The sequence below is a fragment of the Pantherophis guttatus genome, chromosome 6 (assembly GCF_059756535.1).
Source record: "Pantherophis guttatus breed Tessera chromosome 6, ASM5975653v1, whole genome shotgun sequence".
NCBI classification, from domain to species: Eukaryota; Metazoa; Chordata; class Lepidosauria; order Squamata; family Colubridae; genus Pantherophis; species Pantherophis guttatus.
Genome location: NC_142068.1, coordinates 36,554,354 through 36,582,191, shown reverse-complemented (window position 1 = coordinate 36,582,191; position 27,838 = coordinate 36,554,354). Strand labels below are relative to the sequence as shown.

The 27,838-nt window shown below is 34.3% G+C and overlaps 1 protein-coding gene across 2 annotated transcripts in view; it reads right to left on the bottom strand.

The window, feature by feature from the left end:
• RBP1 (retinol binding protein 1) overlaps positions 1-27,693 on the bottom strand; it is a 41,417-nt gene extending 13,724 nt beyond the window's left edge. For both annotated transcript variants that reach the window (XM_087872691.1, XM_034439456.3), the window contains exons 1-3: positions 26,041-27,693; positions 25,270-25,448; positions 7,177-7,278 (exon numbers count right to left, since the gene is read on the bottom strand). In XM_087872691.1, coding sequence (XP_087728817.1) covers positions 7,177-7,278; positions 25,270-25,448; positions 26,041-26,113 — 354 coding nt within the window. In that variant the 5' untranslated portion in view covers positions 26,114-27,693. The remainder of the gene's footprint in view (positions 1-7,176; positions 7,279-25,269; positions 25,449-26,040) is intronic.
• Positions 27,694-27,838: the final 145 nt, after the last annotated feature.

The window sequence follows — 27,838 nt, the reverse complement described above, 5'->3', positions numbered from 1 at the left end:
GCTTAATCTTAAAAATTCATTGTATGACATTTCTTGAGGGATCCTTGGTGCTCTCTGAGCTTGGTTGTATTCTTGCAGATGACTACTAGTTCTAGTAGTGATTATTAGCATTTGCTTTCTGGCAGAAGTTTCTAGCACTGATGATTACTAGCACTTGCTTTCTTGGAGAAGTTTTATTGGGCAATACAACTTCTCCAAGAGAGCAACCAAGTTCAGAGAAGCACCAAACAACCCTCATTTCAACCCTGAGCCACAGATATTCTCCTTTATTGTATGATATTTCTTGTTTCAGTCCAACTCACCTTGAGGATTGCTGTGAAGATATAATGAATATGTAAAAAGAATGATATATACTGGCTTAAATTCTTTCTTTCCCAAACATAGACATTTGATATACAAGTAGACATCATCTATTAAATGCCCTTGTGTACGGCAATGGATTCAATTTTGCTGGATCATATACTTTTACTGGAAAAGAATTTTGTAACATAGAATCCCTTTTGAAATATCAAAAGCTTTTTTTTTTTTTTGAGATTTTAGAATTCCCTATTTACATTTAACATCAGCAGTCAGTAGCTGCAATGATGCTTAAACAAAAAAGTATCCAGGGACAAAGCATCAATAATACTTTATAAACTATAGTCAAGCAGACTTGTAGGTTAAGCATCTGTGCGCATTTGCAGCAGTGAGGAGGGCAGAATATTTGACCCTCGTCTTGGTACTTTAAGTTACCATGTTTCCCCGAAAATAAGACCCTGTCTTATATTTTTTTGAACCCTGAAATAAGAGCTTGGCCTTATTGCTATTCGCTCAAAAGCCCGATTGGGCTTATTATCTGGGGATGTCTTATTTTAGGGGAAACACGGTACTTGACTGTAGTTAAAATAACTCTTAACAAATAATAACAAGTATGTGGTTGTATTGCCAGCATGATTATGTATTGTACTGAGTGGATTGAAATAGCAGAATCCGGCTCCAGTTATAATGTCTTGAAAGTAAATTCACAGATAGGAGGATGTCATTCAAAAAAGAGGATCTTAGAATCCAGTTCTTGAGGAATGAATGGGTATCTTGTCACACTAAGGATGTGCCTTTAGGTTGTGATGGTTACTATATGTGGGGTTTGGACTATTATTAGAAGTACACATACAGTAGATTAATAGGATGAAAATAGTAGACATTACACACTGTTTAGTTAGATAGTTCTTTCAGGAAAGAGTAATCAAGATGTTGGATGTTCCATTTATGTTGTTAAGAGTTGGTCTAAATCAGGATGCCACAACTGATTTGTCAGTAATGATATTTTTCTTATAGACAGTGCTGAATAAGGCAGAGCTGAATAGTCTCAGTGCATTAATGAGGCAGTAGAAATATTTTAGATTCATGAATTATCAGAATACTTCAAGGGACAAGGCAGGTCTGGAAAAAAGGGTCATGCTGCACTTGAACCAGGTATGTACAAGACAGCTGGACACATAAAATGAAAAATGGGAAAGAACAGATTTTAAATTGATCCCAAGAAAACGTTGTCAGTATGGAAACACCTAATTCTGGAAAAATTATTCCCAGAAGAAAAAGGTGATTTGTTGGGGTAAATGTTCAGACGAATCACCGCAGTCAAAGTCAAATTTGAGATGAAAAGTGTCACAGGAAATCTAAAATGGAGAATTGATGTAGGTCCTTATATGCCAATGCTAGGATTTTCCAAGCTAAAATGGAAGATTTGAAGTCCAGGAGCATAGATACAGATCTTTTAGAAATCTTGTGGAATGGAAATAACTTTGAAGAGAAAGAAAGCTTTAACTTTGCTGAAAAGAAACCAGCATGGCTTTTGTAAAGCTAAACCTAGTCTCTCTAAGCTACATTTTTCTGATGGTGTCAACAAGCCTATAAATCCAATAGATGCTGTATGTTTAGATTTTCAAAAAAACAGAGCCTTTGATAATTCTGTTATCAAAGGCTCTTGGAAAAAACCCAGGCATTGGATAAGAGCACAGGTGGCCTCAAGGTTCAGAAAACCATTAAAATACATTAAAGTAGAAATAAATAGATGGCTCTCTTTTAAATTGTCTGTTTGGAATCACCTACTGTGGCTTCCTGTACCTGTTAGGAATGGAAGTTTTCCATTTGTATCCCATTTTCCATGGAATGAATACTATGGAATAAATTAGCCTTTTTTGTTTAAGATGATAAAATAAAAATAAGATTGTGAAAGAACTTCATCAAATTAAATAAATTGGCTTCAAAATGGCAAATGTAGTTCTGGGTAAACAAATGCACTTTAGCACAAATAATAATAATAACTAGGACAGATTTCTAGGTCCCTGGCTAGAAGATGAATGACCCAAGAACACCAGGCTAAGATGTGTTTTTTTTAAACTTGTTTTTCAAACTATATTATTCAACAATGATGACGATCACATCAACAGATTCAGAATTTCTTCTTATACATTAATTTGATCTGAGTTGGTGCTGATGGATTCTGGGGATTACAGTAAACCTGATAAAAGTTAGCTGAGGGTGCAATTGCTATAAAGAAAGACAAATTCCATGCTTAGCATTATTAGGAAGGGAACTAAAAACAGAACTGCAAATATAATAATCTCCTTGTACAAATTCATAATGAGATTGCCTTTGGAGCAATGTATATAGTTCTGGTCACAAACCTTACAAATTGTGTATCAGGGACTAGAAAACAGAGCACTCAAAATAATTAGGGGATTGGAGCAACTTCTTTTGATAAACTACTGTGGCAAGAGGGTCTTTTTATGGAAAGTAATGGAACAAGGAGAAGCATCGTAAAATCATGCATGGCATCACTATTTTAATATAGATATATGTTTTTCTTCCTCTCTCAGAAGATTAGAACTGAAATGTAATACAAGGACATTCAAGATAAACAGAAGCAAATCTCACTTTTTCTCATAACACAAGAATTGGGGAATTCATTGTGCCAGCAGTTATAGTAATGGAAGCTCATTTGGATGCTTTTAAAAGGAGATCAGAGATATTTATGGAGAACTAGCGTATTAGTGGCTACTAATTTTGATGGCTGTTTACTACCTCACTGTGCCTTAAATACTTGTTGCTACAAGCAACAGTGGGAAGGATTACTGCTGTCAAGCCAAGGTTTCTGAACTTCTGAAATGCATCTGTGACCTAGAAAGCTAGATTGGATGAGTTTATACTCTGATGCTTTTCATGTCATTTTCTCATGTCTTTGATTTAACACAAAATATCAGACATGAATTTCTATAGGAGAGACTTTAGACAATGGTACCAATATATTCTAAGAGATAAATTACTTGGATGCTCTGAACATAATTTTCTCAGTCAAAATTGGAACTTTTGATATAACTTCTCAGAGAATAAAAACATTTCTGGGGTGAAGTAAAGGGAATATGTGATCTGAATGGAATTTGAGCAGGAAGGAGAGGAGCACTTTGGATTTAAAAATGGGTCAGCTGGAATGGAATTAGTTCAACAAAATTTTAAAAAATATAATGCCATGTACTGTTCTCTTTTGTATCAAATGAATTCAGTTACAAAATAAATACAGTTGGTATGTAAAACACTGTGACAGGAAGAGCATCACATAAAAGGCCACCTATAGAAGAGAAAAAATCATTTAATTAAAAGAACTTATGAATTCTTGTCAAACTTATGCTTGACAAGAACAGAGAAATGAGATCTAGAATGCTACGGAAATTAACCTAAGAAAAATGTGTGCATTAATTGACTTGAAAATGCTGACTTGAAACTGAGCTGTCCGGAAATAATCATGAACAACTCTCTGAAGTTTATGGCAGATCACTTAATAGACATTGCAAAAGGATTAATTAACATTTGGAAAAGTGTCTGGCATTCAAGAAGACATAAAATATTATTAGTGAAGCATCATGGAATAATTCTTGTGTCAACTAGATGTTTTGCAGATGAAAAGTTTTTTTCAAAAATGCAAAACTGTGTTGAGCAGACATTAAAATATATTAATAAAACAACTTTCACATATTTGAAAGGTAGAAGGAAAGAAAAATAAACATTTCAGAATGTTTAGAGTTTAGAGAAGTGATAATGCAAGCTTATAGGCATAATGAAAATACAACAAAAAGCAGTTTAAGATATAGGAGAGGGTACGAATAGGACAAGTCCCAGTTATATAGCGATTCTCAAATTTATTTGGTTATGGTAAAGCATGAAAAGCCGAAATTTGGCTGTTTAAAGGATGATATTCTCTATTCTGAGGTACTATAGATTTTAAGAGCTGTGGTACTTTCACAGTAGTAAATGGAATGGCTGCCCCAGGGAGGCATGGCTTGCTAACGTTTTGGTGCCAGATTAACATGTTACTTGTTATTTTTGGATTTATTTTTGTAAATATGAAGTCTCTTCATATTTGAGGTTTTAGCATCTTCCTCTCTGTTGGCTTAAAGATTCAGCTACCAATCCAATTTAAATACCTAAAGGTTCACCTGAATGCTTATGCATGTATTATCCTGACCTAATAATGCATTTTATAAGCACCAAGTTTGGAGACTTAGTTTTGTACGCTCTTGTGGGGAACAGAGCTTTCAACACTATAAAGAACTACTTGAGAAAGAAATGATAAAGTTTATTAGGTGCTAGTAGCTAGAGTGTCAGAGATAATGGCTGGAAAGAAAATGATGCTTTCAAAAGTGAATTGCTCACTTTCATTTCCAAAGCTATAAATAATTTTAATTTTAAGGGAAAAAAGAAACATTAAAAAGAGCAGCTGTTCTTCCTGCATTATGCACACATTGTTTATGATGTACTGTTTAGGGTATAAAAATAACCCCAATTCAAATTTTCTTTATACCACAACTGGTGTTAGGAATGTTCCTATTACATGCTTTCACTGATACAGAAAGATTGATACAGCAAGAAAAAATTGATAGTTTAATAGAATGCCTTCTTCTATTTAGCAAAATGCTCTTTATGATAGAATATAGTAAACTTGGTATTGCTGATAGTATTTAGGCAGTATGATGTTCAAGCAAGCTTTTTATTACTGCATTTAGTAAATAAAGGAAAAGGATAGGAAAGAGAAGAGAGGAAGATATACATTTTAAATAATTTCATATCTGGACTACTGGGGTGAAAAACTGAAAATAGCTCCATTAAAAGAGTTGATGATTGTGAGCTATTCATGGAGAGGACTTGTACTCACTGTAGTGCTCCAAACAGTTGCTTCTCAAGATAGCACTTTCCCACTGGCTTAGAGAAAGTCATGTTTGTTTGAATGGGGCCAGTGTCTTTATAGACACTGGGTTTACATACTTACTTTTCTAATCATATTGGAAATTGCTTGTTATTTGCTTTTCAGCTATTATGAATATGCAGATTGATAAATTTCGGACAGCACTGGGGAGTTTCCTTCCAATAGCAAAAGAATTGCTTCAAAAAGCAAAAGAAGTTTTAAATTTAAGGGCTTTAGATAAATAAGTATTACTTTGATGGAAAAATAACAGAATAATATGAAAAGAAGGTTTCCCTGGCAATTGTAATGTCACCAGTTAATCCTTTCAATTCAGAAGTGCCTTGGTAGGTGCTTCTGACATGAATGTAGTAATACTAGGTTTTTAAATTTTGGAATAAACAGGAAAATGGTGATTGCAACACTGAATTTAGAAAGTTACAAACAGAATAGAGATTCAGATGGATTTGAAATAAGATTCTTTCTGTGCGAAAATGCTATGGTTTGAATCTTTTTTATTTTTTATTTAAAGAACCATGTTAGGATGGAACTTTAAAGGTTAGACACTAGGTAAAGGAGTCCCTGTGGATTTTACTTTGCTAAACATTGCCGACTATGAGGGGCAGTACTCATCTCCATTTGAAGACCATTGAGCCAGTGCTGTCCAAAGACATTTGGACAGCATAATGTTCTGGAGCAATGTTACCTTCCCATCTTAATGGTTCCTATTTATCTACTTACGTGTTCATACGAGTGGTGGGTTTCTACTGGTTCACTCCGGTTCAGGTGAAGCGGTAGTGGTGGCAGCAGGAGGCTCTGCCCACCCACTCGGACATTATCACCACCCGGACATTATCATGGACACTCTGTGCATGTGCAGAAGTGCCACGCATGCACAAAGCAAGCGCGCACACGTTTACACTCCTGGTTCCAAGCCAGTAGCGAAGGTAAGCGGAACCCACTACTGGTTCATACTTTTGAACTGCTAGGTTGGCAGGATCTGGGGCAAGGACGGGAGCTCCCTCCATTGCATGCACTTGAACCTGGGCTGCCGGTCAACAAGCTCAGGGTCTTAACAACTGACCCCTTTAGAAACTAGAAAGAGAACCAGAAAAAACTAAAGATTATAATTAAAGAAGAATCCTTACATTTGACTTACTAATACGGAATGGAGCAAAATACTTTAACATTTGATGTACTGAAGGGTATTTTTGAACAATGAACCCAGAAATTAATTTTAAAAGACACTCAAAGAGATTCATTAGAGATAGACCAAGTTTGACAGATGTTATGGAACATGTTTTACTGGATAAAACAAAAGTGGATATAAAAGTGATAGGCTACAAGAATGATATGGAAAAAGATGCCATATTGCAATACAAACAAAATCAGGATATTAATACTAATTAAAAGGGATATAGAAGTAACAGATCAAAAGAGTGACCTGAATAACTTTCCTATATTGGATTTACAAAAGAGATTTCTGGAAGGTTCAAAGACTTTTGAGAGAATAGGAAAAGAAAAAATGAAATCAAGTTCTAAGACATTATTTGAAGTTTTTATTTACATTGTTTTTAATTTCTTGATTATTTTTTTTCAAATTGTTATTTCAACATTGTTAAAAATAAAAGGAAAGAATATAAAGGCTTATTTGATCAAGGTTAAATTTGATGTTAAATAGATCAGGCCTGACTAACAATGAAGCTTTAAGCATTTGTTTATAGATAAGAGATGACATATTAGAAGAAGATATTTGTCATTTGTTGTGTTTGAAGGGAATTCATAAATTACTAAAATTACTTGTTTATACTTGTTAAGATGAAAAAGGAAGTATTTTCTTTAATTTTTTTCTTTACTATATTTTTATTTTTTCCCTATTTTTTCTATTTATTCTTTCTTAGTTTTTACCTTTAATGATAATGTTTAATAACATTATAAAAAAACAATAATAACATCCTTACTAAGTGCATTTCGTTTCCTTCAATCCATTGGTTCCAACCACGGTCCTCTTTTTCTCCTTTCTGCACACATAGAAGTTTATCTCCATCCCACGTCACACAAGTCTAATAAAAACAACAACAACATCCAATTCAAACCAACCAACAAAAATAAACTGTAATATATACTATTTTCACCCTTTCTTAAATACCTTTAGGAAATAAAATTCAATATTTAATTTTAGAAGCTAGAGTATCTTTAATAAAGATTATAATAAAAATGAAAAACATTTTCCCAACAGGATTATTGTTCTAGGCTATATAAACTCCTTTTAATCTCATAAAAAATAAAAATAAGTAGTTTAAAGGTCTTTTAAATTCTATACCAGAGGTTCAACTCAAACTTTTCTTAAGTAGAAGACCAAAAAGGCAATATATGATAACTTTATAACAATTTTTTTGTATGACGAAAAACATTAGAAAGTCATATCACCCATGGTCTCTCCCCGACCTCCCTCTTTCCCCCTCTTCCTCTCTCTCCCTTCCTCTCTCTTTCTCTCTCAGCAGGGGACATAATAAATCTAATTTGTTCTGCATCTATGTCTAATTAAAGTTAAGAACCAATTAATAAGGAAAACCGTTCAGTTTTTCAACTGTTCAAATTATATATTATCGAGTATAACTTTTAATATTTTTCTTATATACATGTGACACCTCCCTTACTTAAAAATGATAAAAAAAACAAGACTTGGTGAATTGTTATTTCCTGGATAAATTTTTTAGCTTATTTGACAGAGAGAATGAGAAACAGGCAGGCAATAGGAGATTGTTTCTTGAGTATCTGAAATATAATTTGGTCTAAGTAGTTAAAAATCATTTAAATTAAATTAAAATTAAAAATACTTGATAATATGTCATTTCAGCTCCATTAAAATTACAACTTGATAATAACTTTGGGGAATATTCAGAATCTGTACTTATGCGTTTCCAGGCTCACACAACTGCATTAATCCAGGATTATTTCAAAACGTTGCCAAGTATGTGGTGTTGTCACATCCCACCTTTTTATACTACATTTGTATTTCAAATTTTGTCACAACTACAGAAGTCATGGATTTTGCATAATAATTTAATTTAATGAAACATGTTCACATATGTGTACCACTGAAGGAAGACAACAGTGATGTTCTCTTTTCCATGTTGATATTTTAACTACAAGCCGAATTAATCTTTTACAATGTTATTCTGGAGCTGTTAAGAATTAAGAAGATGGAAAAGTGTTATAGCTTCTTTTATTAGGCTGATGAGGAAATTATTTTAAATGTATGATGTTTAAATTAGATTTGGTTTTAATCTTTTTGCAAAAGTGCATTTAAAAACAATGATCCCAAACGTAGAAAAAATAATTTATTTTTATTTTCAAGCTGCCATATGTAAAATAAAAATAACATTACATTACATCAACAGTCCCTAACTCCATTTGAGTTGATTACTTTAGTCTAGGTACTAGAATATTATCTGATCACTCCTCCCTTTTTTTGGCTGACACTATTTCTGAAAACTAGCTTAACTCCTTGTGTACATGTAATAATACATCTTTTAGAAAGTCATATAGCACAGATTTAGTACAGTAAATCCATGGTAGAAAGCCCTTTTATTTTACATAAAGCAAATTGGAGAAAGAGGGAGACGGTGAGGGAGAGGGAGAGAGATATTTTAAATAATGCCTTTTTAATGTATGGATTTCTGACAAATGTCCCTGCTAGACATTGGCTACAAAGCTAATTGAAGCTATTTTCACTGAAATTAGTGGGGATTACAAAAATGAAATCTAGACAAAGTCAGACATAAATTCTATCTGCCCAATACTTCAAAAGGAACACCTTAACAGCCCTTGTGTCAGTGAATCAGTCAAAAAAAAAAAAAAAAAAGACCTTCCACCAGTAGAGGGAACCCTTATCCAGCATTTGCAAACTGAATAGAGCACCAGCTGACCTTGAAAAACTACAGTAATTTTGAAGGTTCTGTTTCATTAGTTGTTCCTTTTTAACAATTTAATATGAGTTTGGAAAAACAGAAATTCTAACCTATGATGCAGTTTATTTTGTTAATACTATGTTGTTTTGGGTAGTCCCATGTAATATGACATCATTCTAAATACTGTGGGATCAATGCCACCAAGTTCCAACAGTGGACAATTTCTGTTCACTTCATTGAGTGTACAAAACTCCAACCTAAGATATGCTTCCAAAATAAAAGAATTTTATTTTAATTCTTCAATAATTTTGTTTCAAACATAGAATCAGATGATGTCTTCAATTTGTAGTCTCTCAGTATAGGATTCCACTGCCTTTCCCACATAATTTTTTTAATCTGTGAAGAAGACGTACACAATGTGTTTTGACAATTCACAAATAATTCATTTATAATATTCAACCCGCTGTCCTAAGCATTTTTGTTCGACCAGCAGTTGTAGTTCTGGTTTGAAGGTGAGATTTTCCTACTAAAGATTCCATGCTGTCTTCTTCTTAAACCTTAAATTGTCACTGCTGAATTATCTCCTCTAATAAAGAGCTTTCATAGAACTGGCATAGGGTTAGGGGGGAAAAAATTAAGCTGAATGGAGTTTGATTGCTTCCTTTATTCTGGCTTGTCACTTATTTCCAATGTTCCCATAAATCACAAAAATGTTAGCTTCTATTTTGTCCAACTGACCAGTCAACCTAGATTCTTCTTGCATTGGCATATGTTCATAGAGAACAAAGTAGAAACAATATTTTAGATATACCCAACTATTACTGCTATATATATTTTTATAAATGTCTGAGATGACTTTCCTCCATAAAGTTTTTCATGGCAAACTTTTTTTGTTTACATAGTTCCATATGTTCAGGGACTGTGTTTAGTATGATATTCTGGTAAATACAAATTTTCATTGCATGAGACTACATATATTAAGGGTTCAGAAAAGTACACCTCGAGTAATCATTATTATTGATAGCTTTACCATATGTAGATTAATAAAAATAGTTTTGTGCTTTCGTTTGTAGTGCTTTGCTAATAGCATAAATCCAGTGTATCGTGGTTGCACTCCTAATCATACATTCTTTTTTAGCATCAGTGGGGTTGTTTCACAATATAGAGTTTTAGAATTGAAGTATAGACCAATTCTGTGTAAGTTTGTAGACCAGTTTAGGTGTCAAATATATGTCACATCCTCTGATTGTACCTTTGTATTACTTTCTGCACTCTCTATGGTATTGTTATTTGCCTTTTCCCCATTTATAGTCCTGCCTTCATAGGAATTTGAGAAATCAAGTGTTCTCCTGGCCCTTATCATATTTTTCGGAATATAAGATCCACCTTTCCCCCCCCTAAAAGAGAGTGAAAATTTGGGTGTGTCTTATACACCGAATGTAGCCCTGCCCACCCACTGGCTCCCACCCTTTGGCCTCTGCCTTGCAGCAAACATCAAGAAAAAACAGCTCCTTTCAGCTTCAGCATAGCCTAATTAGCACAAGTTGATTGGATCGGCCTCCCAACTCTTAGCTAATTTGCTCTCAGATGTTTTGCGCAGGGCTGTTTGCTGCAATGAGGCAAAATTGCTCAGAGGCAGAGGATTTGTTTTTCTTCTTTTCCTCACCAAAAAAGGTAGGTGTGTCTTATACTCCGGTGCGTTTTATACTCCGAAAAATACGGTAATTCTTTCCAAACCCATTCCTTAAAATGCATGTAAAGCAATCATAGCTATATCGGCCCATTTTAAAATACATGTAATTCTATTACTGGCAAACAATAAGCTGATAAAATGACACAACAGAAAGTAAAAGTGTTGTAGTTATGTAAACTCTTCCTTAGACATAATAGTAGTCAGCGGTGGGTGTCACATACTGTAACAACCGGTTTGTCCAAAATTGAAAATGTGAGTGTGTGTGCGGCATTGAAAAAACAGCTATTATATAGGACAGCGCCAGGGCCCGAACTGGTTCAAACCAGCAGCAGCCCACTTCTGGCAGTAAATTAAGAAATGGGGAAATACTGGGAAATAAAAGCAAATACGCAAAAACCTCTGCTGTAGAACGCCATATGGTGTTGCTCTGCTGTAGAACTCATTAATGGTGTTGCTCAGCTACAAAGTTTGTATTTTCAAGGTAATCTGAAACTCCACCCACAGCTGTGTAAAATGTAAATATAAAAAGTAAAATACATGCTTTGTACATTGTAATTTAAGTATGAAAAAGGAAGCCATTTGAAACCAAGCCAAATACATTGAAAAAGTAATGTAATATTTTGATTTAAGCATATTAATTAATTCATAAACATTGGCATTTATGATTAAGCACAGTTAAACAAAAGTTATTCTGCTTTTATTTTACAATGAACATTTCAAGAAGCTATAATCAGAAACAAGCCTTTTGGGATATATTCTAAGAGAGTAAAACTTAATACTTAAAGAACTTCATTATTTTTGGTTAACTAGAATTTTGTTGTTGCTTAGAAACTCCTCGCCAGAAGATGTACATTTTCTTTAAAATGTAATTTAGCTTCATAACTTCTAGAATTAATGTTGCTTCCATTTCCAATTGGGCATGAAACATACTAAATCTGCCCTGCTGTCTTCCATCTCTTAAAATAAACATTGCTTTTAAAAATTATGATTGTAAGTATTTCCCACGGCACTCAGCATTGACAATAGAGAGTAAAAACTATCTATGAGAAGAAGAAAAAAGGCAAGGATAGCTAAATACATAGCATGTACAGAGAATTCTCTAGAAAGTGACATGTGGTTTACCCTGGAGATAGTACCTGCCTTGAAAACTGCCAAACTTGAATAATTTCTGAACCTGAAGTGTATAGGTTCTTCTTTTGTTAGAGCATGTTACTTTAGAAATTAAAACCAATATTTTGTTAGGGAAACATACTCCAGGGGTGAAATATCTACACTAGACTTACTGTAATCAGGATGCTTAATAGATTCTTTAATAGGAAACTGTTCTCAGAATCTGATGGTGCTACCTATTGCTATTGCTGTTCCAAGTGCCAACATCTATTAGCATGGTTTATGCTGGCTTTGGAAATACCTGGAAAGCCAAAGATTCTGTTACTCCTCTTGATATTATCATTTTTCTAGTCATTTAATAAATCATGAAACATATAGCACAAGCCAGCTAAAATGATTGAAAATCAACAGCAATATATGTTTTGTGCATGTGTTTCTCTGCATCTTTCACACATATCTGTTCACCAATCTCTCCCACAAGCAGGGGGAGATATGCTGAAATCGCCTTTAGCTGTTGCCAGATGAAGTGATTATTGAGATCACTACCCCTTTTTGCTTTAATATATTAAAAAGAAAGCTCAAAGGAGCATAATATGACAACAAACAAAACACACACACAAAGATTATATTGTCCCAAAAAATTGCATACAATGCAGTCTAATTTTTAAATAGGTCATTAAATCTGTTTTAACTGCATTATTTAAGCCATTGTTTGAATAAAGAGTTAGCTCATAAATAGATGAAAATCTTGTGTAGATTTATTTCATTACTGAAGTATGACCTTCTTTGTTATCTCCAAATTTGAAGATCTATTGTTCTTTTTATATGGTGATGAACAATTTTTGTAATAATGTGATTTTTAAAACAATTTCTTGGTTTTACCTGTTTGTTGTGCGCTGCCCAGAATCTCCTTTGGTCAGCTACATATATTTGATTAATACATTAAATAAGTAAAGAAATTTTGGTAAATAATTCAAAACATATTCTACTCCACAACTTGCCTATAGAAAAAGCAGCAATTCTATTGCTCTTACTGAAATGTTAAAAAGTGGGATAGGGATTTTGAGAAATATATTCTGTAATGGAGAAATAAGATAATTAATTGATGTTATTGTAAGAGATTAGGAATTAATGGTGGATAGTGATACTGTTTATGTATTAAGAGAAAGTAAGATAAGACAAAGAAGTATGGAAAAAGAATATTATGGCTGAAATTGGAAATGGTGACTGTGCCAAGAAAGCCCTTTCACAGGTCTATCTTGTGCATCCTTTATGATCTTTCCTAGAAGGGAAAGTTTCACTCACTCACTCACTCACTCATCACAATCATCTATGCCTTGGCCATGTCCCTTTTGAACTATGCAATGAACCATAATGAATTTAAATGAATTGAAAAATAATTAAAAGCTATAGCTGGTTTTAAAGGCAGCACCTTGAGTCACTACTGATACATGTTGATGTGACCACATAACACCACTTAGAAAGCTGCACTGGTTACCAGTTAGCTTCAGGTGCAGTTCCAGCTGTTAGCTATCATATTTAAAGCACTTTGTGGTCCAAGGCCTGGATATTTGCAGAAAACCCTTCTCTCAATAATTCTTCCCATTCAGAAATATCAAAGAGGGTAGGTTTTCTGCACATTCCCTTGCTCATCTGCAGTGAATGTGTAATAGTATGTGGAATGACTTTGGAAGATAGGCAACAAGGCTGAGCCAAGGGACTGGTCAGATAAAAGGCAGGTTTAAACTGCAGCAGGAATGTGAGAGTGGGGGCAATTTCAGGAGAAACCCTCCCTGGTTTCTTGGGCTGTAAAGAGAATGGGGGGGGGCAGGTAGAAATACTTTCAGACTTGCAAGATTCTATTTATGTTACCTTACAATAAAGTAGGATAGCATCCCTCCAGATATTGGAATGTTTCTCTCGCTCCTGGCTTTATGTAAAAATATGACTTTTCTGAGTGCATCAGTGGTTGGAATATTATAGCAATAACATTTACTGTAGACTTATATACTGATTCACAGTGCTTTACAGCCCTCTCTAAGCAGTTTTACAGTCAGCATATTGCTCACAACCATCTGGGTCCCCATTTTACTGACCTTGGAAGGATAGAAGGCTGAGTCAAACTCGAGCCCTGGCAGGATTGAACTCTTGACTGTGGGCAGTTTGCCTGCAATACTACATTCTAATCACTGTGGCATTACCAATATGATTATTATTTGTGAAAAAGTAACCAATTGGGTTACTATTTGTTTTTCTTTCCAGTTTAGGTGTGTTAATAGATTGTTTGGATTGCTGTTCTATTTAGATCATAATCTTATTTATTTTTAATGTAACTGTAAATAGTCTCTCTCAGGTTTAAGTCTTGTGAAATAAATAAAAATAAATTTAATATGGATGAAACCTGATTATATGCATACTCTTAGAATACAATAGAGTACGATAAAGAGATATTGCTTGGAACCCAAATGAATATAAGGCATCAGAAATGGAAAACATTTGTATTTCCATTCAGTTTATAGATCATTGAGCAGAGAAAGCTGCAGGGTCTCTCAAGAATACCAAAGTTCTATTTAAAGAACCATCTTTTCTCCGATTTCAGCTTCATGTTCTCCCAGGTGTAAGGGGTATTTCAGAATCCTGGAGGTAATTAAGGTAATGCTTTTAATGTGTTGTTGCTGTGAGAAGCAGGCTGAGAGCCAGTGATTTTCAGGCTAGAGTGGGCAGTTATTCTAACACTCAACAGCCACTCAACTTCAAGGCCTCTAAACAGCACACAAAGAGTCTGTTAATCTGTGGGAAGAAAATACTATGGACTCCAATAAGCATTTACTCCCTTACAAAGGCAGTGTACAGAGGCAGAGGAACAAACAACTGTTCTGTACAGCTTCAACTAGTTTGCAATAAAGATTCTTATCCAGCTAAATTGAGTCTTGAAGACTTCTGCAGAATATTAGCTTAGGCAAGAGTTTAGCCAGGCAATTTAGTAAATTGAATCAAGGTTGGAAAAATTTGACAATTGATGCTACAGGGGCTCAGGACAAAAATGATGAAGTTACATTATATGTCTTTTTTCCATGATGTAAATAGTAAAAGTTGTACTGGAGTAATTATTGCAAATAAAATAATGTTCAGTTTGCAGATGATTGGTGAATAATGAAAAGCTTGAGTAATAGGATATGTCAAGAACAAATGAAAATGTTTGAAAGTCATTTTTTCAAATCCATGCAAAAGATGGATAAAATAAGTAACACTTTGCAATTCAAGGTCCCAGCAAGTCCATGCGGACCGATGGTATCTGGCAGCAACTGTAGCCTGCCAGTCCCTTGGTTGGTGCCCTCTGGTGCTGCGCAGAATGGAAGGCACGGAGGGCAAGACAGGCAAACTGAGAGATGTGAAGATGAGCCTCCTATAGCCACTTGCCACTCTGGCTCACTGTGCTCTGGTTTCTCGCAGCCTGTGTCACCTGATCACCTAGATCACCTGCCTCTCCCCACCTCTCTGCCTCTGTCTGCTGCCAGCATCGCAGTGCAAAGATGAACCTTCTGTGGCCACCTGCCGTTCTGATCCCCCACCACTCGGCTTTCCCGTGGTCCATGTAGTGCATCCGGACCATCTGCTTCCGTCTGCTGCTTGCACTGGTACTCAACTCACCTGTGGTGTGTGGGCTGCGGCTGCTGCCAGACACCACCGGCCCATGCTTTCTCACCGCATCCTATGTGGCCGCGCCCACCCTCCTTCACTAGGACTTATTTTTGGGGTAAGTCATATTGATTTCTGGAAAGAAGAATTAAGTTTTTAGTACTATGCTCTTACCTTTATTTCTTCTCTGGTTCTTAGAAGTTTGATTGTTTCATGTCTACATTTAATTCAATAAAATGATAGTTCTTGGAAGCGCAATCATGTGCTTTATATGCTTTAAAACAAAAGGCACTACTAAAAACTGAATTTAATTTGACACTAAATTTTAGCCTTCAGAATCCTTCAGATTCTGAAGGCTAAAATTCTCTAGAATCTGATAAACATTCTGGGTAGGTTACCCTGACCTATGCTAAAATTAAAATTAGTTGTCACCTTAGACTGTGTGTGGACTTTTGTTTCTATATTTCCATTTGAAATAATATATTTAAAAAAATAAGTTGTCTACTAAGTTCAGATGGTCCAGAAATTGTAGAGGTTCTTTTCATCTGCTCCCACACTAACACTTGAAGTATTTTCTTCCTAGCTTTCTTCCAAACATACGCCCATGGGAATGTAAAGTTGTAAAAAGACTTACGTTTAGAAAAATTGTTCCTATTCTTAAAGTGTGATTAGCACATTTCCTTGCACTTTCCCCACTTCTTTACAAGAAACACATTTCTATTGAGTTCTATTGAGTTTAGATAAATGCTATTGAGCATTTATCTAAATGCCAAATCATTACAACCTATGAGCATAGTACTAACACATCTTTGTATATTATCTACAACCCACATTTGGCACTTGTAAAGAATACAGAGTCCAGTTGTTTCCAGCTATTGTGGAACATAAATCAATTTCATGCCAAGTCTTCCTGATTCAATTGCAATGGATTGTATGTAACAAGGTCTGTAATTTCTGTCATGAGGATGCTAAGGATGTTAGGTAGACAAGTTAATGAGACCTGCAATTATCAAGAGAGAGGCACAGCTGGGTATGGTAAAGGTCACACACACACACACACAGAGGTTAAAACCTTCATTTTTAAAATATTTTTGGTGACTTGCATTTACTGATTAATTACACAGTTATTCAAAAAAATCTTTGAAATATGAAAGTCTGAATAATGGAACTTTAGACCTTCATACATGTAATTGGATGAAAAGCAGAAAGCTTCATACATTTTAATAATTTTTCCAGCAGATACAGAGATAATTCATAACAACCAGATTGCCACATGATCTTTAACACTGTGCTCTGTAGGACCTGCATCTTTAAATAATTGACTATTCCATTTGAGTATACATATCAAGTAGAAGCTCTTCAGAGATGTTTCTTTGAGAACTTCTAAAAGTTTGGGAAGGACAAAACATGATTCCTTCATTAGCAACATTTTAGTAAAACTTCTTTCAATACCTTTAAGCTGATAAATGAAATCTGTCTTTGTTGTTTCAATGTAGAGTTGGGACTCTCCAGATGTTGATTAAAATTCCAAGCAACTTAAACAGCATGATCAATAAAAAAGATGTTCTAGCAACATCTGCACAGCCAGATTCCCTTCCTTAATGTTTTCAGAGAAGCTTTTAGATTTGGTCACATTAATATAAACACGTAACTGCAGAGAGTTCTATTGAATTTAATATAATTTATATCTGAGAATATATGACATATCCATTAAAATAACCAGGATTTTTTTGCAATTTGAAAAATATTTTTCCCTTTTAAAGATGTATATTTGACTGCATATTTACTACAATTATATGTTGGTACAGAAGAAATAAAATCCATGAGTCTTTCGCATCACAAACTAGAGAGCTGAACAAAGGAATTATGTTAGCAGTTCTTGTTGGCCAAAGAGAAAACAAGTGCATATAACAGGCAATTACAAACAGAATGTAGCCACTAAATGTGCACTATCCAACTTGTGACATACATTGGTGTATTTCTGTGTATATTTTACCCATAGACAGGACACCAATGAGAATTACAACAAAATTCAAAAATCAAATATCATTTTAAGCAGAAAACATAATTTTTGTACATTTTACTTTTAATGCCAATGATATCCTTTTATTTTATTTACTAAGAAAAGCAGTATAATTAATGAACCTTGCAAATCAGCTATCTTCAGCCAACTGCCCTCTATATATACCAGACTATAATATCCAGAATTTCCAACAGGTAAATTCCTGGGATCACAGTCTCAGAATATCTTGAGGACAGCAATTTGAGAAAACTATTCTAAATCCTCTTTAAATGCTGTTTCTGTTAAAGATAATACAGCTTCATTACGGTTCCTGCTATTAAGCAAACTGTCACTGGCTTATGTATGCTTGAGATTATCAGCTCCAGGCAAATTCGAATCTACAATAAATGCAAATTACACTAGTTATGATATTGCTTTCACTGTAGATTTATTAAATGATGGCAATTAGTAAAAAAACAAAACAAAGCTGTTAGTCAGATTTTTGTATATCCTCCATCTATTGTGCCAGAGCCAAGAAGTGTAGACATATTTGACATAAGGTGAAGAATATTGATCTTTGCAGCTTACAAAGGTAGTCGCCAAAGTAATTGTTTTATCAGTAAACAATGTATCTGCCCTTATGGTATATATGAAAAATCCTTTGTAACATTTATAAAGCATTCCATATTTTATTGCTATTCTATTTATTGACCAAGTATCTAAAATGATCATATCATAACAGAGCCAATAAATGTTTTATTAACGCATTTCAATCGTTCTGTAATCAACTACGCAAGCTTTAATTCAGGGCAGACTGGTCCAATATTTTTGCAGAATGCTATCATTTGTGGAGACACACACGTGTGCTAGAATGTGTTCTAGAATATGCTAAAATTACTAGACAATATGCTTGTCTACTTGGTTATTAGTTACAAAAATTTGAATCATAGTGAAAAAAAGATTCTTGATAGATTAATTCTTGAACAACAGTTACAGAGTATGATAAACCCAATAGTTCTTGGAACAGCATTTTTCCCCACATATATCAGACCTTCTAGAAACTATGTGCCTAAACAATCTTTGGAATCATGAGCTGGTTCAGGTCAATCACATTAAAACTTATTTGCAAAGGAGATTGCCAATTAGAGGTGTTTGCCAGAGCAACTTCACAGCTGCTTTAGAGCTGCTATGAGTACGCGATTCCCCACTATAATTGCAAAGAGAACTTTTTCTTCTGAGGAACGATAACAAGACTGAATCTCTGCCTAGGATAGTTAGAGTTGGCTTGGTGTAAAGAACCAGGAGACAGCTTGAAATAAACCATTATGCAAAGAAAACATTCCTTAACACCTGGGAAGGGAGACAGTATCAAAAGAAGAGCTAGCAGATGTCTCCTACCTGATGTAATGTGTTATAGAAGAAAGGGCAGGAGGATCACAATCAGATTTGCAAGATTCTATTATTAGAGCCGATCTCATTAAAGTATCTTTAATGAACTTCCCACGGAATCATTTCTTAATCTGGTCTACTTTGAAGAGTTTATACTTAGTATTAGACAAACCAAATTAAGTATGACTTAGCCAACAACATGGTTAAAAGATAAGAGAGTAGCACAATATGAAAATGGAGGTATAATATGTACATGTCTAAGTATACTCCTGTGAAGAGCTTACTGATACAGGATGCAGCAGCAGTGCCTGTCATGGTAGTGTGGAAACACCCAGAACTGTGTAATGGTTTTGGAATTGTACAGAAGAAATACAGTGTGGTACAAGATTGCTTGAAGGTGATGGTAGATCTTGGCATTGCTACCTGGCTATCTGCAGGGCCCAAAAGTTCAGAACAGAGAAAAGATGCCCAGATATCACTACAGCTCTTCTTGAACTAAAGAAGACAGGATCAACTTTTTTGCTAAAGTCAAAGAAGATAAGCAAAGAAAACCTTCTAGTAAATCTCCTATCACACCATATCAGAAGCAAATATTCGTATGAGCCGCACTGAGTACATTTCTTTCCCTTGTATCAATCTTCAGTGTCTTCTAGAGTCATTCAGCCATTTGTTGTACTAAAATAATATACAAGGTTTCCAACACTTCAGCAAAGGCAAGATGATGCTAGGACAATCCTATACATTGTTAGTCAAAAAGTGGCCCATAGGATTGGTTTTCCACAATGGATGCCTGTTCATCCAGTCCAAATAATTATTAGCGTTTCATCTACGGCACGGAGTTCCACAGTTACTGGCAACAATGTTGTCCCCAAGAAAACTTTGATATAGCATTTCTAGTGTATCACATTACATTTGCCGCATCACAAGAGCCCTATATTTGGTGTGGAAGAGATAGAGGAATTATTCTTCATTTCTAGAATAAAAATTAGATTCTCTGAGGCAGGTACAACATCAGCAAAAAATCATTTATTCTGAATATGTCACTGCTAACTGGGATAAATTTGACATGAATCTCCATTATTTTATCCTGCATTTTTGTAACATTAAAAAGCAGAAATTGAAGAATGTCCCACTAGAGATGCCAATTTGAAAGCATATAAAAGGTTCCTTATTAAGGCACACATTTTCTTTTCTGTAAATAAATGAAAATAAGAATAGCACAGGAGCCCTATTGTACTGGACCATGCAGCTGACCAGTCTAAAAAATTATTCAACCTGACATCCTAAGAGTAGAAAATGAAACTTAAACCAAGTAGACCTGTGAAAATCAAATCTGATTGGAAAACTGAGGGAATTTGCTTCCCTAATTTGATAAGGGATTGATGCCTATGTAGCAGGCCATCAAATTGTTAAATAAATTCAGTTTATTTGGAAAGTCAATTTAATACAGAGATTTGATCCAATAACAATTGAACTGGCTATATGAAACAAATATCTCTACTATAAAATTAAAAAGCCACTTCAGTTGAGGAGCTGAACATAAATATCTAGCCATCAATGATTGACTGCCTCTAAATATGAGAATTCGTTTCACTGTTAATTCTTCTAGCAATTGATGAACAGTATTTGCTTCAATACAAGATTATCAGTGTTTTGATTCTTCTTTTGTATTCAATTTTCACCCCAAAATCAACTGAAGTTCTTATAATCTAAAAAACCCCCAACAATCTTGCAATTACATGACCTATATTTAATAATATAACTAGAAAATATTTCCAGTCTTTATGTTAACATAACCTAGTAAGTGCATTTGAGTCAAGTTTTATTTATTTATTAAATAAATAAAACTTGCTGCCCATCTCATAACAAAATGAGTGTGGGTGGCTTACAGCAATAAAACCTCAAAGATCTAACAAATAAATATATCTAAAACAATACAAATAGCAATCCCAGTCAAGATAAAATCATAGTTAAAAGAAGGGGAGGGAAAGAACAGGATGCACAGTTAATTCAAAGCCATCTCCAGTATGATGTTCCCATTAGAGCCCCAAACCAGGGGTGAAATTTAGCAGGTTCTGACAAGTTCTGGAGAACCAGTAATGGAAATTTTGAGTAGTTTGGAGAACCGGCAAATACCATGTCTGGCTGGCCCCAGAGTGGGTGGGAATGGTGATTTTGCAATATCCTTTCCCTAGAGTTGGGTGGGAATGAGATTTTGCAATATCCTTCCCCTAGAGTGGGGTGGGAATGGAGATTTTGCAGTATCCTTCCCCTGCCATGCCCACCAAGCAACAACACGCCCACCAAGCCATGCCCACAGAACTAGTAGTAAAAAATTTGAATTCCACCACTACCCCAAACCATCTAGGGGAGCCAGTTCTTAGGCTCCTGCGGAAGAACAGAAAGGAGCCAATCTCAGCTCAGGAAGTAAGATGTTCCAAAGGGTAGTAGCCACAGCAGAGAAGGTTTTTCACTTGGACTCTGCAGCTAGGTTCCTTGACTGACAGGGCCCACAGCATGCCTCCTCTGCTCATGGGCGGAGCAGGCCAGTTGTTCATTTATTACATTTAATTAATTTGGATGTTATATAGAGCCACAGTGGCGCAGTGGTTAGAATGCAGTACTGCAGGTTACTTCTGCTGACTGCCAGCTGCCTGCTGTTTGAGTATCTGTATTTGGCAGTTTGAATATCATCAGGCTCAAGGTTGACTCAGCCTTCCATCCTTCCAACATCAGCAAAATGAGGACCCAAATTGTTGGGGGCAATATGCTGACTCTCTAAACGGCTTAGAGAGGGCTGTAAAGCACTGTGAAGCACTATATAAGTCTAAGTGCTAGTGCTATATGAATAAATGAGTCCTGTATTCAATAATAGAGTAAATAAAACTCAATGAGTTGCAATTCTGAAATAATATGTCTTTCCCCTATAAGCAGTTAAAAACCAAAAGGACTTAGATATTACTTCTCGGCCTTTTGGCTAAAATCAAGTGTAATTTGTGTGCAGGACTAGATTATAATCTGAACTGCAACAAGATTGGAGGAACTGGCATTGAAACAATTACTTTATATTTCCTTGTGTTATGACACAATTTTTCCTACATCCTCAATCAAGGCATATAGGCCTGAGGCAGATTTAAAGATTCTGGAAACAGACAGCACAGTCAATTTTCACCTCTAAAACTTTATAGAAAATACCAGTGATGAATTCACAAGAGGCAGATTCTAGGATACAGTCATCACTCATGTTTACAGCAATATATCTACTTAGCAAAAGAGCAAGATGTGGGAAGTATATTGTTTCATTATATTTACTGATTTGCTTTATTATTTAATTTTGAGCTGTGTTCTATTCTGGAAAATGTTTACAATGTATATCTGAAAATGGAGTGAAAAACTGGCAGATATTTTTGAATAAAACGGCAGATTTGGTTATTTCAGTATTGCCCAATACTTGCAAATTACACAAAAATTAAGGAAAATACAAAACATATATAATGCATTGTACACGTTACTGTCAGCAGCATAGATGCTTATTGAATTTTCCAAGCTTAGGACAAAAGGGCAATTTTTTAGCCTTGTAGAATACAATTTTAAACTTGAAAATTACTTTTTTTTGAGTCAGCAAGGAACCAATGGAGGAGCTAAGCTGCAGTCAACTGATAAGAATCGATACTCAGAAAGATGGGGTACAGAAAGCTAATTTAATAGTGAAGGAAATAATTAATTATAAGACAAATGCATGATATAAAATTGTATGCAAGGCTATGTAGTTCGTGGAAGAGTTTCAAATCAACCATTTCAGTAAATGGCATTTTCCTTTGCTCTTTATTCTTTGCATAAATTGCTTTTCAGTATTCTAATCGTTCAGGCGCTTTTAAAATGTAGAATGCTTACTGTGCAGCCTTGAGAAGGATAAAGTGCCAGATTATAGTGCTTAGTTGGTGTGAGCACAGGCAGGGATCAATTTTTAAGCACACTGTCATTTAATTTATTTAGAATACTTAATGATTTACCTGGTGCGTGTATTAGTAACAATAAACAAATTGCATTTTTGTTTATGCATATTTAAAATCCATCTGCTGCACATTATAGCCAGGAAGAAAACGTTCCTTACCAAGTTTTCAAGAATCCTATTCTCTTCCCATGGCTATGTATCATCTCTGTCTGTGTCAGGTACTTAAGGACAGCCGTTAATGTTTCAGGGACAGGAGAGAGCCATGAAGAAGAGAATGGTAAAACAAAAAGCAAGGTCACCTTGTGCCTCTTGGCTGCTTTTTTACCTAAGGATATTTGCCGGGGGGGGGGGGTATTTTTGCACAAGTTTTGTTTGGTATAATTGGAAATCATTGCAACAATTTTTGGCAATCATGTTTTAGAAAAGAATATTGGACCATACACTTTTTCATTTCATTTGTAACGGAGCATTTCTTCTAGTGATTCCAAAGTAACTCATTTGTGACAAACCTGCCATAATGGAAAGATGTAAAAAGTAAGAATGAAAATTAAGTGGCAACCAAGTATAACAGCTGAAAAAAAAAGAGTTACAATTAATCAGTTACAATTTGTCAGGCCGACCAGTATAATACAGTGGTTAATAACTGATTCAAATTATGGAAGACTGTTTCAGAGTCTCCCTCAACCATGGAAGTCCTCTGAATGTCTTCTGGACACTTGCTTTCTTTTAGTCCAATTTACCTCATAGAGTTCTTATTGTGGACAGGAAATTAAAGTAGATAATTTGCTTTGGGATCTCAGAGATAAGGGGAGACGCTTGCAATTTGTTAGTCCAATAAATCAGAAAATTTGGAAGACACATTTCTAGAGAATGGTGTTTCTTATTAGTGACAACTCCTATTTTTATGGAAACAGCCATACTTATGGAGAGAATCTTCAGGAAGACATTGTATCTTCTCTTCATACATTTAGATTAAAAGATTTTAAGTTATTTAGAAAGAAAATATTAGCACATTATCTATTTAAAACCAATAACCTGTCACTCATTTCATTTCCACATCACATTGTGTTTTGATAGCCCAGTGTATAGAAGGTGAAATTGCTTAGTGTCAAAACAAAATTCACACATATCTTTTCAACTTCTGTAATAAGAGAATCTTTTGTTTTCTTAAGTATAGAATGAAGCAGTGCTCACTCAGAATGTTTTCTTTTCCATTTATAAATCTTTTCTCCATCTAAATAGCTTTTTGCAGTTGGAAATCCCTTGATTCGTGGTTGTCTGAGACTAATAGAGCAGCATATTTTAGATTTTGATTTAGCAAACTTGTGCCGTTAATTAATATGATTTCTTACAAAAGTCACAATACTGCTTGTCTGTCAAAAGATGACCTAAATGTTCACTTCAAGTAAGCATGTTGTTTCTGATATAAGTATCTTTTCAAGAAAATGTGCATTCATTCTTGGTTTATTTAGAGTGATTAGTGAAAGGTGAAAGGAAAAGTAATAAATACCTGTGGCTGTCAACTCAATTTATGACAAGCAGGAGTTTATTCTATCAGAAATCCCATTCAAATGAATAAATATACCCTAGGAGTGAAGGACTGTTTTGTATAACTAGCAAAATATACCTAGAAACTATTTTTGTAAATTTATGAACATATTTGAAAAATCAAATGTATTTTTTTATAATGCAGTTCATTGTATATGGATATAATCTTAATGCCATCAAGATTTCCATGCAGAAATATATTTATAGGATAGTCAGATACCAGATACCTAAGTATTGCGTTATATAAATTATCAAAATGTGCCTAAAAACCACATTTGTAAATTTTATCAATTTATCAATCTATTTATTTGTTTGTTTGTTTGTTCAACTTGTATGCCGCCTTTCTCCGAAGACTCAAGGCGGCTTACAATGCATTTAAAGATCATATATAAAACATTAAAAGTTAAACTATTAAAAACAATTAAATGAGAAACCAAGGTTTTTTTTACAACGCTGTTCAGTATTACATGGAAATATCCTTAATGCCATCAAGATTTCAACACAGAAATATATTTAATGAAAAGTATACTTTGTACTCATTTACCTGAAAGTAAGGTCCATTGCATTTAATATGGCTTACTGTTGAATGTATATATATATATATATATATATATATATATATAAAACAATGGTAAATTTCAGCTGTTTTGAAAATACATTTTGGATTGAATTTTTTGGCTAAAATGTTACTGAACACTAAAGCAGGATTATCAGAAAAATCTTGCCACAAAACCAGTGACAATAGTGAAGCAGGATTTTTAAGCTCATAATTTAGTCTTATAGGAGCAACATTTTAAATCTTACCATACATTTGCGACCATCCACCCCTGTTAAATCCTCTTCAAATTCTGTCCCTATTTCAAAATCCATGATGTAGTTTTTAAAAGTGCTGAGGGTTTTAATGATCATATGGTTTCCATCCTGAATAATCTCTTTGTCAGGTTTGAGCCTACTGGCTATTTTTCTCACTGCAATATTTACATCTGGAAGAAAAAAAGAGAGGCTGGAATATTTTATAAAATTAATGATCCAAAATTTGGGGAAACACTGAAAACTGTGCTGCTGTTTAAATCTAAAATTCAATATAGGTTAATATTCATGCTTCCTTTTAAAATAAGATTACGAGATCTGGGCTGAAAAAAATCCAGACGATTTCTAGATGAAGTCAATGAAAACTGGCTCTTTGCTAAGATTTTTCTGTCCCCAATCTGGTTTCTTATTCTTGTGTGGAAATTTATGGTTTAAATTGGGGAGAGTGGGGGATCTTCTTAGTTTTAAATCCACCCTTCCAAGTCATTAAACTTTGTACCTTATGCCATATATAGAATAAATAAAATTCTAGAATAAAATTCTGATAATTCATCTGGATAAATTGAAAATATTGCAATTTGTATTATGTACTTTATGGATTTTATTACTTTCAAAATTGCTTCAGTTCCTATTTAGTCAGAAGAGCAATATTAATAAAGAAACTAGCTGCTATGAATATTTTCATGCAAATTGCATATCTAGTGAAGTCGTATAATTCATCCTAAGGCTCAAATAAATGGAAAAAGTGGGGAGAAAAAATCTTACCTAGAGCTTTCAAATACTCCTCAAAATTCTCATTACTGAGCATTTTCCAATAACCATTGAAATCTGCAGGCATACTCCTGTTTGCTTTCTAGTTAAAAGTCAAAGATTTTTTCTAACGTTTTAATTCTTCACCATCCAGCTCAGTCCCTTTTCTAGAAGCAAGTTTAAATTCTTAGTTTCCTTTATCTGCTCGTTCAGCTAAGCTAGTTCCTTTAAGCTGATTAGCATTGAAGTGTTATTTTTAAGTTCTTCCACAAAGCTGAACATTTTTGCTTGTGGGGTGGTTTGATTTCAATGGAATATGTCACTCCCTTTCTGCAGGACAGCTGTAAGGTCACTGATTATCTGGATAGAGATTTTAACAATGGTAGATTTTTGCTTTCAAATGACTAAACAAAAAAGATGGCTGTTACTGATAATGGTAAATTCTATCCACTGTTTGGAGAAGGCATTTTATTTAATAAGGCTGATGCAATGTTATAGTCTTTAAAAACTGATTTCCAATTGCAAAAATGTTACATCACTAAAAAGGAATTTTATATTTTTATGAATAACCAAATTTGTTGAACAAACCATGCTTAATGAAGTAATTCCTTAGTGATATAAGACGGCAGATATTAACTAGCTAGTTAATAGATGGCTGACAATGTGCCAGGCATTACTCATTCAACCTTGTATTATTGGACTAACACCCAGCATCTCTAGCAGAAGTGAGCATTTTATTAATCAGAACACGTTTTCAGCTAAGAGAATGTGAAGTCTTTTCAGGCTGAGGAATAAGCAGTACTTCACAGAAACCCATTAACTCCTGTGCAAGTAAGCAAGTGAAGAAAAAAATACATGTTGTACTGCATTATTCAACAATATGCTGTTGCTTGAAGGAAATCACATTAGACTGTAAAGTCTTCTCATCACTTAGAAATACAGCAGGGAAATTTTAACAATCCTATTATAGAACAAATACTTTTCAGGGTAACATGAATTCAAGATTAAATTAATTGAATTAGTTAATTTGGAATATTTGTTAAGCCTCTAAATAAAGAGATCTTTGAAAAATGTTATAATCCGAGTTCTACTGAATTATACCAAGATAAATCATGTGTCGTTAATTTCATGTATTCATTCCAAAGTCTTCAAGACTCAGCTCAGTTATCAAAACAGTGTATTGAATTTCTGATTACTTTTATTTAAATCTTGAATTATTATGTTTTAATACTCACATCCACACCATGAGTTGATATGACTTTTTAAATGAAATGCTTGTTAAGACAACCTTGAGATACAATAGTAGCATCAAATGGTGTAACATGTTCAGAATAACATGCACCCATTAGCTTCAAAGATGTACCATCTGAATCCAGGCCTCAATAGCTAAAGTCCTATATTGTATGTATAGGGTACCTGAAAGTTGCCTGGAAAAGGTAATCTTCCTTTATCAGATGTTCTTACTTACTTTTTCTCTTTACCCTCAAAAAAAAAAGAAAAAAAAAAGAAAAAAAAGGGGAATATTATTTGAGAATGGCAAAGCTCAGACTAGCTATTTTGAAAGTATTTCTGGGGGAAAGGAAAGTTTTATCAGAAACAACTAGATACAAAATATTTTTTTATATAAAATTGTATAGAAATCAACATTTCTTTAAGCCTGAATTATATTCTGCCATCAGAAGACTGTGAAAGTATAGCAAAATAAGTATCTTTCAGAATTTTGACTGATATTGTCTCCTCCTAATAAGAGGGTTGAAAATGTTTCTGTGAATGATTTCCTATTGCTAAGTAGCAGGTCAAATGAGAAAGAACA